Source organism: Camellia sinensis, chromosome 10, assembly GCF_055761805.1.
Source record: "Camellia sinensis isolate YWXY chromosome 10, ASM5576180v1, whole genome shotgun sequence".
Classification (NCBI taxonomy): Eukaryota; Viridiplantae; Streptophyta; class Magnoliopsida; order Ericales; family Theaceae; genus Camellia; species Camellia sinensis.
Window position 1 is genome coordinate 147468121 of NC_138970.1, and position 18605 is coordinate 147486725.

General features: G+C 36.8%; 1 protein-coding gene across 1 annotated transcript; it reads left to right on the forward strand.

Moving 5' to 3' along the window:
* The first annotated feature begins 2102 nt into the window (after positions 1 to 2102).
* On the forward strand, positions 2103 to 2795 carry LOC145801747 (uncharacterized). The gene is made up of 3 exons (XM_082893454.1): positions 2103 to 2287; positions 2371 to 2461; positions 2602 to 2795. The coding sequence occupies exons 1-3, from the start codon at positions 2115 to 2117 to the stop codon at positions 2791 to 2793; spliced, it is 456 nt and encodes a 151-aa protein (XP_082749580.1). The 5' UTR covers positions 2103 to 2114; the 3' UTR covers positions 2794 to 2795.
* Positions 2796 to 18605: the final 15810 nt, after the last annotated feature.

Genomic DNA, 18605 nt, shown 5'->3' on the forward strand with positions numbered 1-18605 from the left:
GTTGCATACTTAGCTCGCATGCTTAGGTTGCATAGCATATCATGCATCTCTTGTCTCTTGATCAAACCATGATAGAGGTTGAAGGTGTCTTGTTTGTTTTGTGTGCATTTCATTTGACATTGAAATTGCACACTTTGGCTTCTCGAGCCATCATACATTGAAATGCGTGATTGGTGGCCTGAGGACCGAGGGCCACACTCCCTTGAGTCCATAACATGATGGGGAGGGTGGTTGTGCAAACATTTGCTTTAAAAATGCATTGCCATGCCTTGTTTGTCCTCTACTGCTGTCAAACAGGGTTCTGCAGGAAGAAATGGCCGACCGACCACATTCAGTGCCGGCCGGCCATGCATTGTTGGCCGAAAGCCTCACAACTGGTCGATGACTACTTTTCCATAACTGGTGACCATCTCTCTTAGCCGGTGACATCCCACAGTGTTCAAGGAGTGCTCTAGAACCAACCTTGGGACTTGTGCAGTCTTCTGAGGTGAGGGCAGTGTAAACAGAGGCAACTATGGCATGGCAAGGGGTTTCCGGGCAAGGCAAATCGAGCATGCATCATCCCATCATTCCGAGGCAGGGTTGCGGCCACCTTCCTCCTGTAATTAATTAGAAGTTTTGTAATATTTTATTAGCTAAAGTAGTTAATTATTTATTCAGTTTGTATTATTTATTCGGACCCTCCGAGCGAGGGCAATTATGTAATAAGTGTGTGTGTGTATGTGTATGTCTTCCAACCCCCACTTCTTTCTCCCTTTTACTTACCTGCTTTCAATGGTTAGTATTATGGCATATTTAAATTAACATACCTTATGCTATGCATGTGTGCATCCATACATTTGTCTTGCCTGCACCGGGATCGGCGTATCATACTAACTGCATTGTATTTCAATTCCAAGTTGAATACGTGTTAGTTGTAGCATCATCATATGCCATCTTAGAATAGTCGAGCATATTGTAGTTGCATCTTGCATGTGTTGCATTAGCCATCTTAACATAAATTAGGATCATGCATATAATTATTAACTAGTTTCTGTTTTGGCTTGGACTACTCGGTAAGCATTTATGCTTTAGCATCCTTACATGTGTGTGAATGTTGCCATGATAGCATACTTACCATGAGGCTATGTGCTTATGTGATATAACTGCCTGGTTGCTTGTGGGTGAAGGTTGGATTGCTTAAGTTGGAACAATTCATCGAAATCCATGTTTTAGCCTACTTGCGAGTAGCGAACCTCAAACTATTTTCCAAGCAAACGGATATGCAATGCTTTGTTCCAAATTAGGCGATCTAGTCTATACTTGTGTGTTGTGCGCATCACATAGTAAATTCTAGCTAATTAACCAGAATAAGAACGTATATGTTTTCAAAATACGATATCATGTTTAGTAGAGGTCGATCTTTGATCGGGCGAGCGGGGGTGTTCATAGCTGACCTTCCCTAATCGTACCCAAGTTCCTGAGCCGAGGTAACTTTAGTGATGACGGACACGTGGCCTTAGGCAAACGAGTCAGGGTTTCCTAAATTTCTCCAAAATAAAATATTTAGGTGGCGACTCTGTATCTGGCAAAACAGTCGATGTTTGGCACTTCTTTACAAAAAATCTATTTTCAAAAACGATTTGCTAGATTTGGACTCTTTGGTTCAGATTTAGAACCATGACAATTTGAGTCCTGAACTGTAGTTAGCCCTAACGAACAGAACGGGATTTCCCTCCCAGGACGTCCGGGGACTTCTACAACATGACGCAAGCATTTTGGGTTGTTGAGGTCGGGCGTAATAGCGAGGGTATTAGTGAGGAAGGATTTGGACGTGGTGGTGTGGTTGTATACGATGTTTCTCCTTTAAGAATAGTGGGGCAGTGTGGCGACAGGGTGGATGCAAGTATTGTTGATGATGTGCAGGAGTTCATACCAAGAATGGTCAATAGAGAGAGTGACGTAAAGATTTATGATCATGCAATTGATGTTGTGGTAGATGTACCAGAAGGCGTAGAGGCCGTTGATATGCAAAATTCGTTTATGCATAACATTAAGAACAAGGTGAGACGGATAAGGAAATTACCGGAGTGGGTGCCCCTAATAAGCAACCAGTAGCAGACTGTTCTATTAGGATGCGAGAAAGCAACTGTGTCATAAATGACGCAGTGATTGATGTGGACGTAGTGGCGTTACCTGAAAAGAAATGGTCCAAGTTTGACATGAACAACAGATTTGGTGTTTGGAAAATGATGACAATAGAGGAAAAAATGAAGATCACCAAAGCTTACGAAAGACACGGTGATGGGTGCGTATTTATTGCCATTGTTATTTTTCTTGTTATACTTACATGTAAATGCGTTTATATTTTGAAAATGGTGCTGTGTGTAGGGCGATCATGTGGGAGGACGTTACGAATGGTGTGGTGGTGCACTTCACCGATGTAAAGAACCTTATCCGCCAAAGTTGCATTCGTGGAAATGTGAGTATTGAACTGTTGTTCATTGAATTTTGGTTTTCCCTGCATATGTGGTGGTCTAAATTTGTATTTAATGGTTACAGCTTTACCAATAATTTTTTTGTGACAAATTTTGTTGTGAATATGGTATTGTTGTTTGGTAGGTAATCGATGCGTATATGGAGGTACTTAAAACCGAGCAGTTGAGGATGTATGGGGATGATGAGTTGGCGGACAAGTCGTATTTCTTCAATAGTATGTACCTGGTGAGTTGTGATTATTTGTGTAGCTCCGTTGTTTGTGTTGTGTGGTTATGTAACGTGTCTTGGAATGAACGAAAGCGCAGGATATGGTGAAGAACAATGATGTACGGGTGATGAAGAAGTATGTCCGGAGGAATATGTTAGTGAGGAGTGAGTTTCGGTACATCTATTTCCCTATGTGTCACCTTGCTCATTGGACTTTGGTGATGTACGATACTGAAGACGGTAGTTGGAAGCACTTCAATCCGATAAGGCAGCGTGGAGACATGACAAATGTGTATTACAATGAAGCTGTAATACTGGTAAGGGTGGTTTTCTTTTTTCCTTCCTGAGTGATGCAATAATTATTATATGGATGCGGGTTATTAGTCAAGTGATATGATGGTATTTTCTATGGCAGAAAGAACGTGTGTCAAATGTTATGAAATAGTCATTGCGTGAATTTGGGCTTGATGAGGAAAGCATTGAGGCCAATTTCAATCAGCCGCTAGAGTTTGTAACCAATTGTCCTCAACAAAAACCAGAAACGTAAGTGAAATTTTTTTTACATTTACCCAATGAGCAATGGTGTGACATATCAGCTGACATATATGTTCGTGGTTTCATGAACTATTCTCATGTGCAGGCTTGACTGTGGGGTGATAGTATATGCTGTGATGCGACAGTTTGTGTATCGTTGTGACGTGAAACGTTAGCTCCAAGGCACAAATTGCAGTGTGTTACATGCAAATATGGTGAAGGCTTTCATAAACGATACGCTGTGGGGGGGTGAAGGAGTAGACGTGGTTTGTTGTGGGTCGTTTTGTTAAGCGGGTGTTTTTTTTTTTAATTATGGCTAGGCAGAACTCATAACTACCATTTTGCGAATAGTTATTTTGACTACGAATAGTTTATTTTGCAAATAGTTATTTCAGAATTGCGTATTAATTGTCGTTGAAAACGTACGAGTTATATTTGACTCCGAATATGTTTTGTTTGACCATACGCAATTTATTTTTTGTTGGACGTGATTATGTATGCTATGTTAGTAGTGTGTGACAACGTGGTGAAATATCAAAACTTGGTATGCTAAGTTGATATGTTGGTATAAGGTGGTATAATGTGGAGTGAAAGATGATGTGACACGTTGTAGAAGGAGCGTAGATGAACGATGATCCGCTACGGGAACAAAGGATTAGATGTGGTTTGTTGTGGATTGTGTGGTTCATTTGGTTGACTTAAATTTGGAGTTATGGATGGCCAAAACTCATAACTAGTAGTTTTTGGTTAGGAATATCATGTTGGCATTGACGGTGTTTTGGAACGTTATAAATGTTTACTTGCAATGGTAGTTTGTAGTTGGAGTCTATTTGGATTTGAAATAGTTATTACAGTATTGCATACCAGTCAACATTGAACACATACGGTTTTATTTGACTGTTAATATGTTTTATTTGACCATATGAACTTTGTTATTTGTTTCACGTGGTTGTGTATGTGGTGTACGTATTTTGTGACTTCATTGACTATGTTGATGTGAATTTGGAATGAGTCGTAATTATGTGTTGTGGAACAGGGTGTGGAAGTTGGTGGTGGTACCGTAGTGGGGCTGAAGTATGTTTTGAACGGTGGTTATGTGGAAGGCTGGTGTGTCACGGATGATAGTGACGTACATGGGCATGAAGGTATTATCCTGAAGATGGTAATTTGTTAGCAGTATACACGTACAAGTATTGCGTTAGATAAACTTCATAATGTACGGTGAACATGCAAATCTGCCAACATGTGAACATAGTTTCAAACCCACACAGAAAATAAAGGAAAAGTAACGTGAAAGCAATCCCATATTCATAATTGCATCCAATAAAAAAATAACATAAACGTTATTGTACCGGGATATAAAATGTTAACCTCCCAATTATTTAGATTATAAATAGCTAAACAGTTAGAATTTGTAAATGTGTAATTTAGGACCGTGTTTTGGAAGCTAGATTGGTTCCTTGCAAGTCTTCCTGCTGTGGTTACCCATGCGTTGACATCAGCCGCAATGAATTTTTTGTACATGTTCCCCTTTGGAAAGCATTTGTTTCTTCATGGGCCGTCCCGGGGGACGTTTGACCACTGGTGGTTGTATGACAAAATCTGCAGCGCTAAATGGTGGTTTCTCAACAGTTAGAATGGGGTTTATGTTCTGTTTGTATGCTTTTTGGTAAGTAGCAACGTGGTAAAATGGAACAATTAATTCGTACAGGTCTTGGTCACTATTTCAGATTGCTACACCTGCATGAGCACATGGAAACCCATTGATTTGCCACTAGAAACACGAACATGTACGTCTACCAACGTTAACCATGATGGATGGAAAAGATTGGACCTCGTACACATTGTCATTAGATTGACTTACAAGCCACGATCTGCCTTTGTTATATGCTTTGACCAATCGAGCATCCATTTTTGGACAAATAACACCAACCCACAATTGTGCCTTACGTCGCCATTTCGCCATCTACCACATGCTCTTTGCCCGAATGCTGTTAGTAAGTTGAGTTATTGGTAGGTGTTGTGCTTCCCTTATCTATGAATTGAATGATTCGACGGCGTTGGAACTCATCTCGCCATAACGTGAACCGCTGACGTTTTAAAAATATAAAATGTGTTAGAATGTAAATAGTCAACACGCAGTCATGACACGCATTTCATGCATAAAATGGAATACAGAGGTATGAGCTAGTAGAGTACAGAATTATGTACCGGATGCAAGCGTTCGCCCAATATTGAGGGGGTAAATCTCTCAAGAACGCCGTCAGACCTTCCGAGCGCATTTTATGAACTTTGCGACGCTGTGGTTAAATGCAACCACAATAGGTGCATAAGTGCAATTACGGAATTTTGACAACATCCCAACTCGATATGAACTGTTAACGTATCGCAACTTATCTTGCAAGTTACGTTGCAAATGCTGTAAGCAAAACACATGATGAGTTGTGGGAAATATTATTGGAATGGATTCAACTAAACCTGCATGTCAGTCCGATACGAACGTAAGTGTCCTATGGCTGTCCACCACGTTTGCAAGATGTTTCAAAAACCAAGCCTAGTTTGTGGTGTTTTCCGAATCAACAATCGCAATGGCTAAAGGAAATAAACCTGAAATTTGTTGTTGTCATACAGTTATACAAGCATTATGTGTTAAATAAATGTGTGACCGAATATTATGACGGGTAAACAAGTGTCACTCATAAATTGTCCATGCTTGTGACAGTGTTGTTAGAATTGCACTACGCAAATATTACGTGCGAACATTAAAATAATACCTTGGTTGCCATCATTGGCAATAGTGGCCCGCAAGTTTCTTTTGAATTTTCCCTTTAGAAAAGTCTCATCCAAAAAAAGCAATGGATAGCAGTGGTAGAACCCGTCGATACATGTTTTGAATAATATGAAATACCATAGGAACCGGTCATTTTGCTCATCGTACTCAATGTTGATGTAACTACCTGGGTTGTTTTGCATGACTACAGTATTGTACCACTGTAGTTGGTCAAACGAAATGGAATGTGCATCGAACATCTTACCGCGAGCTTTTTCAACGCCTAATCATGCAACCAGGTAACTAACCTCCAATTCGTAATATTTTTTCAAGTCATACACAACATCGGTGGGGCGAGTGAGCGGTTTGTCACGTACCTGTTCAAAAAGAACATCAGACACTAAGTTGGAACAAACCCTAGGGTTTTTTTGAGTCCTCACGGCAACACTGCAAATGTGCTCCCTATTCCACCTACGAAGGTAGAAAAACTCGTTGGCATGCAACATACATACGTGTACCGACCACATGCGTCCCTTCGACTCTCGCATCATGCATACAGTTGTGATCAGAACAGAATCGTTCTTGACATATTTGAAGTGGAAGCCACACTTAACCGCATACTTGCGAAGCACACTTTGGAATTCAAATGCTCCACCTTCAAAACTTTGACTAATATGTCAAATTCCATTAGCCCAAGAAGCAGACAAAAAAACCTTGTCAACATGAGGACATAATTTTTCCAACAAATCTTCTTCATCGTCCATGTTCGAGTCATCAATAATCGCGATCGTGTGACCATGAACCGTCTATGATGGGGAGTCAGCATTGTCATCGTCAGGTGCATCTTGTAACTGAATGACAACGCCAATGCATTGCAGTCGGAAAGACCATGCAAGAGATACCATGTTCCCCACATCGACATCATTCTGTAATGTAAAATTATTATAACCTGGCATCTTAAAGAACGGGCACACATTGGCAGGTGCTAACCCATCAAATTTTTACACGTACGATTGAGCACGTCATCAAACCGCAACGGGGCTTGTAAATTAATTGCAGCATTTATATTCCCGAAACAACAAATTAACATAACCTGCGTGTCCATCCCCCTGTGAAAGTTAGCATGTGATTCAGCGAACCAACATTAAAAAAATTAAAATAAACAAAAAACCATCACCCACAGACACTGTAACACACCCCCGCCACACAGTGAAATACGTACACACCCACTGTGACATTGTGACATCCCCCTCTCTCCGGTCGACTATCCCGACTGCACATGGCATTAGGATAACGTACCACATGCCTGACTGACCAAACACCACCCACACCAAAAACACAAAAAACCTTTGCAACATATGTACCACATATCACGCCCTAAACACACACTGTACGCAAACAATTTCCATCAATACATACAGAAACCCAATTCCGTGAAACAAATAGAAAACAGACCAAATGTAGTGTGAACCAAGTAGACTACAGTACAATAGCAAACGCACAGGAAGAAAAGACATACCAGCTTAACAACAGGTTACCAAGGGCAAAAATGCTATCTCTGACAGTGCGTCACACAGCCGTCAGCACAAACCCCATAACCCAATACACAAAACCCTAACTGTAATGGCTAAAAAGGTGTGTGGCCGAAATATCCAGAACATCTAAAAGTAATCTTCACGTATGTAAACACGGAAGTGATCCCGCAATACTCATTCCAATTAAACAAAAAAGAGTACAATCGTTCAGTACGTGATGCCAAACAAAGAAAATAGGACCACATGGGCACAACTCTCCCACCAGCAGGACTAAACAGAACAAAAGTATAAAGTTGGGACTAATTGGTTTAAGAGTTTGTGAGATAGGATTTATTGGTAAATAATCCTTAAAAGAACTATTTTTTTTAAGAGTAAATTGTTAAAAAGTCTAATATAAGGAGGATATAATATATTAGATCCAGTAAATATTTTTTATTGGTGAAAATTTCACCTTTTGTAAAATAATTTGGTGAAAAGTCTTTTCATTGATTTTGGAGGACATTTTATTTTTAATTTTATCGCTTAATTTATCTGTTGACTTTTCATTGATTATTTGTTCAAATTTAATTTTATCTGTTCAATTTTTTCCTATCTGTTCAAATTTATATATATTTGATCAAAAAAATTTTCTATCTGTTCAAATTTTGTATCAATCTGTTCATATTTTTGACTATCTATTCAATTTTTTCCCTTATCTGTTCAAATTTTTGTTATCTATTGAAATTTCCCCTTACCAAAGCGATGATCTGTTCAATTTCTTAACTAACTGTTGAAAAAAAAATTTGTTTGTTGAATTTTTATAACTTATTTTTTCTATTTGTTCAAATTAACATTAGTTTCAAATTTTCTCTCTCTACCTGTTTGTCTCCACCTTTCTTTGACCAAGCCAATTTTTCCTATCTATCCATTTCTTATATATGCAAATTACATACAGGCATTCATACATACATATCTATGCAGATTACATACATACATTCAAAATGAAGCTACCAAAAATTTTTAAAAAAACACAAATCCAAAATAATAATAATAATAAAAAAAAAACAGATATGCCAACATCAACGTCAACAACAAGTGCAATGCATAGGTTTCTCTTCTAATAGAAGAATCCGCAATAGAAATTCTAATGATGAGTTGAGAGGAGTGATGATGATGAGGTATGAAGGAACATGAACATGAATGAGTTGCCAAGACTACAACACCACTACAACGGTGGATAAAGAGTAGATATGAGGTTTCATATTTCTCTGATGTGGTCTGGTTCTAGATCTAGAAGAGAGAGGGGGGGTAAGGATTGTTGTGTTCCATATCAAATCAACCTTTCAACCAAAATTTCACTTAAATTTGATGAAAATAAGAATAAAAATTAGCGATAAACATGCAAAGTTAAATACATGTCCATAAGTGTCTATATTGTAGATATAGATATATTAATGTATATATACATATATATGTATATATATAATAGAGAGCGAGGACTAGAGTCGGAAGGTTTGAAGGGTGTCTTGTTGAATTTCGAGGTTGTCGACGTCGATTTTGCTATCAGATCTGGTCACTCCAATCAGATCTTCGCCGTGCACAACTAGATCTACATGTCGGAAAAGAAAAGAAAGGGGCGGCAGTGGTAAATCGACGGTGGGTATGCCAATGGGTTCGGTGGCAGAGAGAGTGACCTTCACCGATATGACTTGGTCCCAATGAATCAAATTGGATTGCACCAACGATGTCGTCGTATGGCAATAGCAGTGGTCGTAGCGGTGAAGAAGATAGAGAGCTGTACAAATTGATTTCGCCATTGTTACTAACTTTGAGTATAAAGAGCTTCGACCCAGACTGAAGATGTTGAATGTCACAATCCAAACCCGATACCCTGAGGTTCGGCGTCACAATAAGATAATAACTGAGGTCATAGCAAATTAATAGTGTAGCAAAGTAACATAAAATGGTACCCAAATCTTAATTATAATAAAAACATATACATTGGAGCTTCTATTTAATTACACTACTAGAGCTGAACTATGACTATAAAGTGCCTTGTGTCTACCCCACGCACTGGTCCTAACACGTCACTTGAAAGTGGTTAATAACTATAAGTACATGGCAGAGTAAGAAATATTATACTGAGAGCATAAAAATATAAAATCACCATGGATAATTATTTGGGCTAAACAAAGATTTGTTTGGTAACACATATATATAAATCATTTTAAATAACAAAAACACAACGCAGAAATCATATAAGCAAATAATCATAGCCATAATACAAAACAAAATAGAACAGATGTGTCGACTCAAGAAGTGGCTTGTACGAATTCTAGAAGTGGTTCCTACAATAGTGTAGCACTTAGTTCCGCACAACATTTTGCTCCATACCAGAAATTAGAGGGTTAATGGATTCATGACAACAGATGATCACTTAAAGTGACAACAAAATAGAACAGTGGATCACATAAAGTGACAATTCAGAGGGCCAATGGTTATTTAAGTCCCCTAAAACATAAGACCTCCATGGTGGTACTTACAAAATAATTGTGCAAAACACATTTAATAAACAATTATATCCATGAGTTTTCCTTTTTAAGCAAATATGGTTCATTTACTAAAGAATATACTTTTAATAACTAATATAATTTGAAAAACACATAAAATAGTTTTTGGTAGCTCAAAATATAATACAACTCACCTCAAAATTGATCTTTTACTCTTACTTTTGACTTTGGCTCACTCTCTCACATACCCTTCGTTTGTTATTCTTGTGATTTCATTTCCATGCAACTCACAGATTTATAGCAGAGAAAATCCTTGCTGCATGCAGCATTATGCTGCATTATGCAGCACTGTGGAACACACCATGTGGTTTCATCACATGGCTCACTACGCCAAACATGAGGTTTATGGAAAACTATTTGCACAAGTTTCTTATATTCCCATTATGGCCCAAAAAAATGTTGTCATTACATTTTTTTTTTCTTTTTTCCAAAGATTAAGTACATATATTTGAGGTGTCACAATCTTCCCTCCTTTTAAATTTTTGTCCTCAAAATTGATTTAGAAAATTATCTTTTAGTTTCTACTATGCACTCTGACACAATCATTTCCTACTAATCATTTCACAAAACATAATATACACATAATTCACAAAAATATCCCCTCAGTTTTTCTTTGCTTTTGGCAAAATAGTGATTAAAAGAGGACAAAACATATCCTCCCAACTTTTCTTTGCCTCCAACAGAGTAGTGATTAAAGGGGGGACAAACATGACAATTTTTACCCAAGGTGAATCCCTATAAAACATTCCCTACCATACTTCTTAATTGTGTGTGTGTCCTATGCACCAATTTTTATTTTTATTTTTTATATATAAAATAAATGTGTTTAAAGAAAACCATTAATCTGATGCCACTTTTGTCACGATCCAAACCCGATATCCAGAGGTTTGGCATCGCAACAAGACAATACTGAACTCATAACAAGTTAATAGTGCACCGGAGTAAAATAAAAGGGTGCCCAAATCTTAATTATAACAAAACATATACATTGAAGCTTATATTTAATTACACTGTCAGAGCTGAGCTATGAATACAAAGTGCCTTGTGCCTACCTAAAAGTGGTTAATAACTATAAGCATATGATAGAGTGAGAAATATTATACTGAGAGCATAAGGGTATAAAATCCCCATAGATAATTACTTGGCCAAACATAGCTTAATTTGATATTAAAATACAGAGTATATAATGGAAATCATTTTGAATAACAGACATATAATACGAAAATCATATAAACAAAATAATCATAATCACAGTATAGAACAGAACAGAACAAAACAGATGTATGGATGCAAGAGGTGGCTCGTGCAAAATCTAGCGGTGGCCCCCACAAGAGTGTAGCACTTATCTCCGCAAAACACTTTGCTTCATACCAGAAATCAGAGGGTCAGTGGATCCATGACAACAGATTATCACTTAAAGTGACAACAGAACAGAACAAAGGGTCACATAAAGTGACATTTCAGAGGATCAATGGTTATTTTTAAGTCCCCCAAGGCATGGGACCTCTGTGGTGGTACTTACAAAATAATTGTCCAAAACACATTATAATAAACAGTTTTGTCCATAGTTTTTATTTTTTAAGCAAATAAGGTTCATTTACCAAAGAAAAACATAATTTACATAAAACAGTTATGGTAGCTCAAAATATAATACAACTCACCTCAAAATTGATTATTTACTCTTACTTCTGACTTTGGCTCACTCTCTCACATATCCCTTGTTTGTTATTCTTGTGATTTTATTACCATAACTCACCTATTTATAGGTGAGAAAATCCTTACTATGCAGCACTATGCTACACTATGCAGCACACCATGTGGTTTTACTACATGGCTGACCATGCCAAACATGAGGTTTCTGGAAAACTATTTGCACAAGTTCCTTATATTTCCACTATAGCCTAAAAAAATGTTGTCGTTGCATGTTTTTTTTTTTTTTTTTCTCCAAAGATTAAGTACATATATCTTGGGGTGTCACATTGAAGTTCGAACAAAAGCCCTAGCTCGAAGAAGAAGAAGAGTAGACCAAATCGGAGAAGAATAGAGAGAGAGAAAGAGAGAGAGGAGGTCAGGGCTTGGTTCTGAATCGGTGAGAGAGAGGCTTAAACAATATACATATATATATATATATATATACAGGGTAGTTTGGTCATTTCATGGGAGCTTGTCCTTATGGACAAAATATTTTAAAGTGTGGACGTTTGGACATAGAAAAATTAAAATTGAATTTATGGACCAAGTGTCCTTTTTTTAATTACTTTTAAATTTTAGGTTAAATTATATAAAAAATAACTTAAGATTTGATCTTTATAACAAAATAAATACTAAATTTTTAATTTTATCAAAATTTAAACTCTAAAATATTTGTCTATTTTTATTAAGTAAACTGACCAAAAAAATATATTTTAGTCATTAAACTCAACGAAAAAAATATTTTAGACATTTTATGTACATGTGCATTGAGTTTAATGACTAAAATACTATTTTTTCATCAATTTTACTTAATGAAATGGTTTATATTGAAAACAAATAAAAAGTTTAAGGTTTAAATTGATAAAATTAAAAAAATGATTTTGTTGTAAGGGTAAAATTTTTAAGATTTTTTTTTTTTTTGGTAATCTTCTCTAAATTTTATTAAACTAGTCCGACTTGAAATTTTTTTTTAAAAAAATATCAGTAGTTAACTTTTTCTTAGATTTTTTTTAAATAAAATCAATTTTAAAATATTTTGGATTAGTGGAATGTGGGAAGTAAAAAATGGAAAAAAAAAAAAAAAAATCAAGGTTCGACACTTATAACAAAATAAATTTTTAATTTTTAATTTTGTCAATTTATACCCTAATTTTTTTAGTTATTTTTTATATAAACCATTTGTTGATTTTCGCCAAGTAAAACTAACCAAAAAAAAAAATGATCTTTTAATTTTTAAATTTAATGAAAAATAGTATTTTAAATATTTTATGTGCACCTATATTAAATTTAAGGAAAATTTAGTGAAAAATCCCACTTCAACTTTGTGTAGTAGGAGAGGTCCTAGCTTCTTTTTTTTTTTTTTTATAGCTAAGGTTTCTCAACATTTTCACAGAGAAAATTTGACTAAGAGAAATTTCGCCCGACTTAAGAAATTTCTCTGGGTCGGGCAAAATCTCTCTAAATTGAATTTTCTCTGTGAAAATGTTGAGAGATCTTAACCACTATGAAAATATTGTATATCCTTTATTTTATAAAATCTTAATATCAGAACCTTAAAAAAAAATCCTAAATTTCATGATTAAAATATATTTTAAAATATTAAAATTTAAATTGAAAAAATTAAAAATTCATAATTTATTTTGTTATAAGAATCAAATGTTGAGTTTGTTTTTTTTTTTTTTTGTAATTTTTTTCAAAAAAAATGAGAAAATTGCCCATAAATCCAATTTGAGGACCGTGTGAGGCATTAGGTCCACCGAGTAATTATTTTTTGTGAGAAGTACACGTTTTGTCAAATATTGTTGTGAAAAGTCCCTTTTATTGTTTGCAATGACATTTTCTTTCCAGATTTACATTTTTTGTTATTTTTTTCAACATATCTATTCAAATTATTCAAAACATCTATCTGTTAAAATTTGTATTCGTTCAAAATTCCTATTTGTTAAAATTATTGTTCAAAAAATCTATTTATTGAAATTTTTTTATTTATTCAATTTTTTTGAACCTATTTGTTGAATAATTTTTTATCTATTCAATTTTTTTATTCGTTCAATTTTTCCCCCTTATCTATTCAAATATATGTCCAAATTTTATTATATGTTCAATTTTTTCCCTTATCTGTTTAAATGTATCTATCTCTATCTCTCTATCTATCAAAATTTAAATCTCTTTGCTCTTATTGGTTTAAAATATATATGAAAACTTTTTTTTGTTTATCTATTGCAATCAATAACAACAACAACGGCGACGATGACGGCGATAACAACAACAACAAAGAAAGAAAGAAAGAAAAAATTGATAATTAGAACAAGCTAGATAATAAATAATAATAATAAATCATATATCTCTCTCTCTCTCTGCATTTTTATGATCTATTCAAATTCAACATAGATCTATTCAAATTCACATACAGATCTTATCTGTTTGTTATTCTATATGTTTGTCATCATCAATAACAACAACAACAACAACAATCATCAACAACTAAAAAAAAAAAAAAAGTAGATCTAAAATCCACAGATCCAAATCTACATATCTCAGATCCAAAAAATAGATCTATTTGCTATTTGAACCCAAAAAAAAAAAAATGAAAATCTAGACTAACAACAGGAACAAACTGTCACGACCCAAACCCGGCCCTATGGGTTTAGCACCGTAACCGGCCAGTAATCCGAGATTACCGAAGGCCTGCTTAACAGTAATACAGTAAAACAGAGTACAGGGCCTGGCGGAAGCCAATACAGTGATTAAACAATGTCCAATGAGCTGTGACAGTTTGTATGCCAAAAAGATTTTTCATGCATTCATACATATACAAACAGTACAGTCTATACAAAATTTACAGTCACACAGTACAGGGACCTAATCCCTTGATAACAGTACAGTTAGCAACTGACAGTCTATACAGTAATCCAAACAGTATGGAGACAGACGGGGGAAAACAAACAAAACACCCCAAAGCCATAACATGGCAACTCGGAACCTCGCAGTGAGGCACAAAGGCTGGCTTGACAAAACTGGGGTCTAACCCACGCTCCTAGCTCTGATCTGGTGGCTGAGCACCTACATATATATATAAACAGTGAGCTAAAGCCCAGTGAATAACATAATGCGTAAAGGGGTTTAGAATGAATGTCCTTACGGTAATGAAAACAGTTCAATTCAATCAGTATTTCAGTTGTTCAGTACAGTAAACAGTCATATGTGGTACATCCATTAGCATAACAGTAACAGTAGGTCTTAAAAGACCGAACAGTAATGATGGCCATCAGTCAGTAAACAGTAGTGGCTCCACGAGGGAACCGACAGAGATCTCTGTAACAGTAACAGTAATAGTAAACAGTAGGTACTAAGGATGCCACAGTACAGTTCAGAAATAAAGGACATACATTCATTCAGTAATACCAGTTCAGTAAACAGTTCAGTTCAGTATTCGAAAGATATCAGTTGAACATATCTTTACACAATTGTTACTCACAGAGTTCGGGCTACAGTAAGCTAGAGCGTGTCTCCCCAGTCGCCAACCCTACACAGTTAACAGGTTGAACACACACTAAGCTACACAGTTGGGAAAGATAACAACTTAATCCCTAATGCCTCGGTGTGTTCTACATCTATATCCTCAACAAGATGCCTTAAACTAGGCCTAAGAATGCCTAGAACGGGATGAGGATGCAAAGATGCACATTTAAAAGCATTTTCAGAAAAACAGAGTCCCGCTCGAGCGCATGTTTCCCCGCTCGAGCGGACATGCAACAAAGGTACACGCTCGAGCGTAAACTTTTCCGCTCGAGCGTACTGTAAAAGTACTGGATGGGTGAAATCTCCGCTCGACGCCCGCTCGAGCTTGAGACATGACTCCGCTCGAGCGCCCAATCCTCCGCTCGAGCGGACTGCAAAACAGTGTAGAGAGATGCTGGTTGCTCGGATTCCACGCTCGAGCGTAACTTCCCCGCTCGAGCGGAAGTGCGAAATCTGGAAAACCCAGATTGCACCTCCAAGCTCAAACTCAAGTTTAAATGCATCAAAGCCGATCCTCTTGGGCTCATTTTCTGGAAAACATTTATAAACACATAAAATAACGTGGCTCAAAGCTCAATTTGAGAAATCAAAGCCCAAGGGTGTTTAATTCAAACCCAATTTCAAACCAATTTCAAATCATTTTCAAGAACAATCTTCAAACATGACATGCATGATCTTAAATCATTTTCAAAGCTTTAATGCTGTTTCAAAAGAGCTCAAGCCTTCAAAAACAAGATGAACTCATGGAGTATGACCAAAAGATGGACATGCAAGTGAGGTATGATGAACTACAACCTCAAAACTTCAATATATGTACATGCATGCAACACTTAAGCTTCAATTCACCATTAATGACCCAAATCATGACTTAGCTCTACAATCTAACATGGACCATGCAACAATCAACTCAAAACATGAACAAGAAGACAATGGAGCTACCTTTAGTCTTGTAGTTCAAGAAGGGAGCTCAAATATGCAATCTCCTTAACAATTTCTTCAATTTCCAAACAATTCTACAAGCAAAATTGAGATGAAATCAACTCCTCAAGTCTCTCTCTCTCTAAGGTCGGCTAGAACAAGAAGAAATGGCTGATGAAATGTTTTGATGAAGCATACACAAGGCTTCAAATATGAGTAAACAAAGGCCCCACTAGATGGCAAAAGTGTAATTACGTCAAACTCTTTGATTAGCTTATTTTAATCTAATTTAATCATACCCAATCAGTTTTCAGGTAAATACACCATTAAAATCACATTAATTACGAGGGTCATGGAACATCAATCGGTTTCTAATTCGGTCGCCGATAAGGCCTTCAATTAGCAGTTTAAACATATAAGCATGAACAGATAATCATACAGTCAAACAGATAGAATGAAATTTAACTAACATATACTCAATCAATTCGGTTTCCAATTTCAGTCAGTCAGTTTAGTACTTTAATCAGTTCAATTATCAGTCATAATCAATTCAGTTTAACGGTAATCGATGGTTATCGGTAATCAATCAGTCATAAGTCGGTAAACAGTATGAGGGTTGTTACAGTCTCCCCTCCTTATAAAGAGTTTAGTCCTCTAAACTCGAGTTACCTTCATTCTGGAAGAAAACAGGATTCAGTGGAAACAGTTCAGGATATCGTTTGGCCATGTCATCTTCCCTTTCCCAAGTGGCATACACGCCACCGTGGTTTTGCCAGTCAACTTTCACTAACGGGATCTCTTTGTTCCTCAATTTCTTGATTCGTCTGTTTACAATCTATATAGGCCGTTCCTCGTAAGTGTAGTCATCACTCAACACTACGTGGGTAGGCTCTATTACATGGAAGGGATCCCGGAGATAATCTCTTAACATAGAAATGTGGAAAACATTATGCATGTGTTCCATTTCAGGAGGAAGCGCAACTTGATACGCCACCGGATTGATTTTCTCGATAATCTCATACGGTCCGACATATCTCGGCGCTAACTTGCCTTTGACTCCAAAACGAGTCTGGCCTTTCATTGGTGTCACTTTCACAAAAACGTGATCACCCACTTCATACTCTCTGTCCCGTCTTCTGACATCTGCATAACTTTTCTGTCTGCTCTGTGCAGTTTTCAGTCTCTGTTGTATCAGTTTCACTTTCTCAGTCGTTTCATACACAATCTCAGGCCCGAGCAAAGGCCCATCTCCAACTTCTGCCCAGCAAATTGGAGACCTACATTTCCTGCCATACAATGCCTCGAAAGGCGCCATACCTATACTCGAATGGTAGCTGTTGTTGTAGGCGAATTAAGCCAAAGGTAAATGACTTTCCCAATTTCCCTGAAAATCAAGGACACACATTCTCAGTAAATCCTCCAGAGTTTGGATGGTCCTTTCTGATTGGCCATCTGTCTGAGGATGATAAGCACTACTCAGTCTCAGTTCGGTACCCAGTGCAATTTGTAGGCTTTGCCAAAACCTCGATGTAAACTTCGAATCCCTGTCAGAAACAATAGACACAGGCACTCCATGCAGTCTTACAATCTCATCAATATAGATAACATCCAATTTGTCCGCATTATAGATTGTCTTGACAGGTAAGAAGTGAGCAGATTTGGTTAGTCTATCAACAATAACCCAAATTGAATCCATACCTTTTCTGGAGCGAGGCAATCCAACGATAAAATCCATCGTGATATGCTCCCATTTCCACTCTGGTATGGGTAGGGGTTGCAATAGTCCGGCAGGTCGTTGATGTTCAGCTTTGACCTGTTGGCAATGAAGACATTTGGATACAAAATCAGCAATTTCTTTCTTCATTCCCGGCCACCAGAAATTCTGTTTCAGATCTTGGTACATTTTCGTATTCCCCGGATGGATAGACAATTTCGAATTGTGGCCTTCTTGCAGAACTCTTCTTTTCAGTTCAGTATCATTTGGTACACACAGTATTTCTTGAAATTTCAGTACATTATTCTCAAATTTGAATCCCGGTCTCGGTTTAGATTCTCTTTCTTCGATGATCTTTTTCAAGAAGTCATCCAGTTGCTGTTTCTCTTTAATCTCCCCAATCAGCGTCGGTTGAGCAGAAATAGCAGCTAAGATTCCACCTTGTTCTCGTAAAACAATTTCGATTTCAGATTTTTCAAGGTCACAAAGCAACTCTTTCTGTCCTGTAAGCAAACAGGCTAAGTTTCCAATCGATTTCCGGCTCAATGCATCGGCAACGGTATTGGCTTTTCCCGGATGGTACAATATCTGTAGGTCATAGTCTTTAATCAGTTCCAGCCATCTCCGCTGTCTCATGTTCAGTTCTTTCTGTGTGAAGAAATACTTTAAACTCTTGTGGTCGGTGT

What these genes read in the sequence shown, in the direction of transcription:
- LOC145801747 (XM_082893454.1), top strand. Translation starts at nt 2,115, where the DNA reads ATGCGAGAAAGCAACTGTGTCATAAATGACGCAGTGATTGATGTGGAC. An exon ending in TACGAAAGACACGGTGATGG is followed by an intron (nt 2,288 to 2,370) that starts GTGCGTATTTAT and finishes TGCTGTGTGTAG; the next exon opens with GGCGATCATGTGGGAGGACG. An exon ending in AAAGTTGCATTCGTGGAAAT is followed by an intron (nt 2,462 to 2,601) that starts GTGAGTATTGAA and finishes GTTGTTTGGTAG; the next exon opens with GTAATCGATGCGTATATGGA.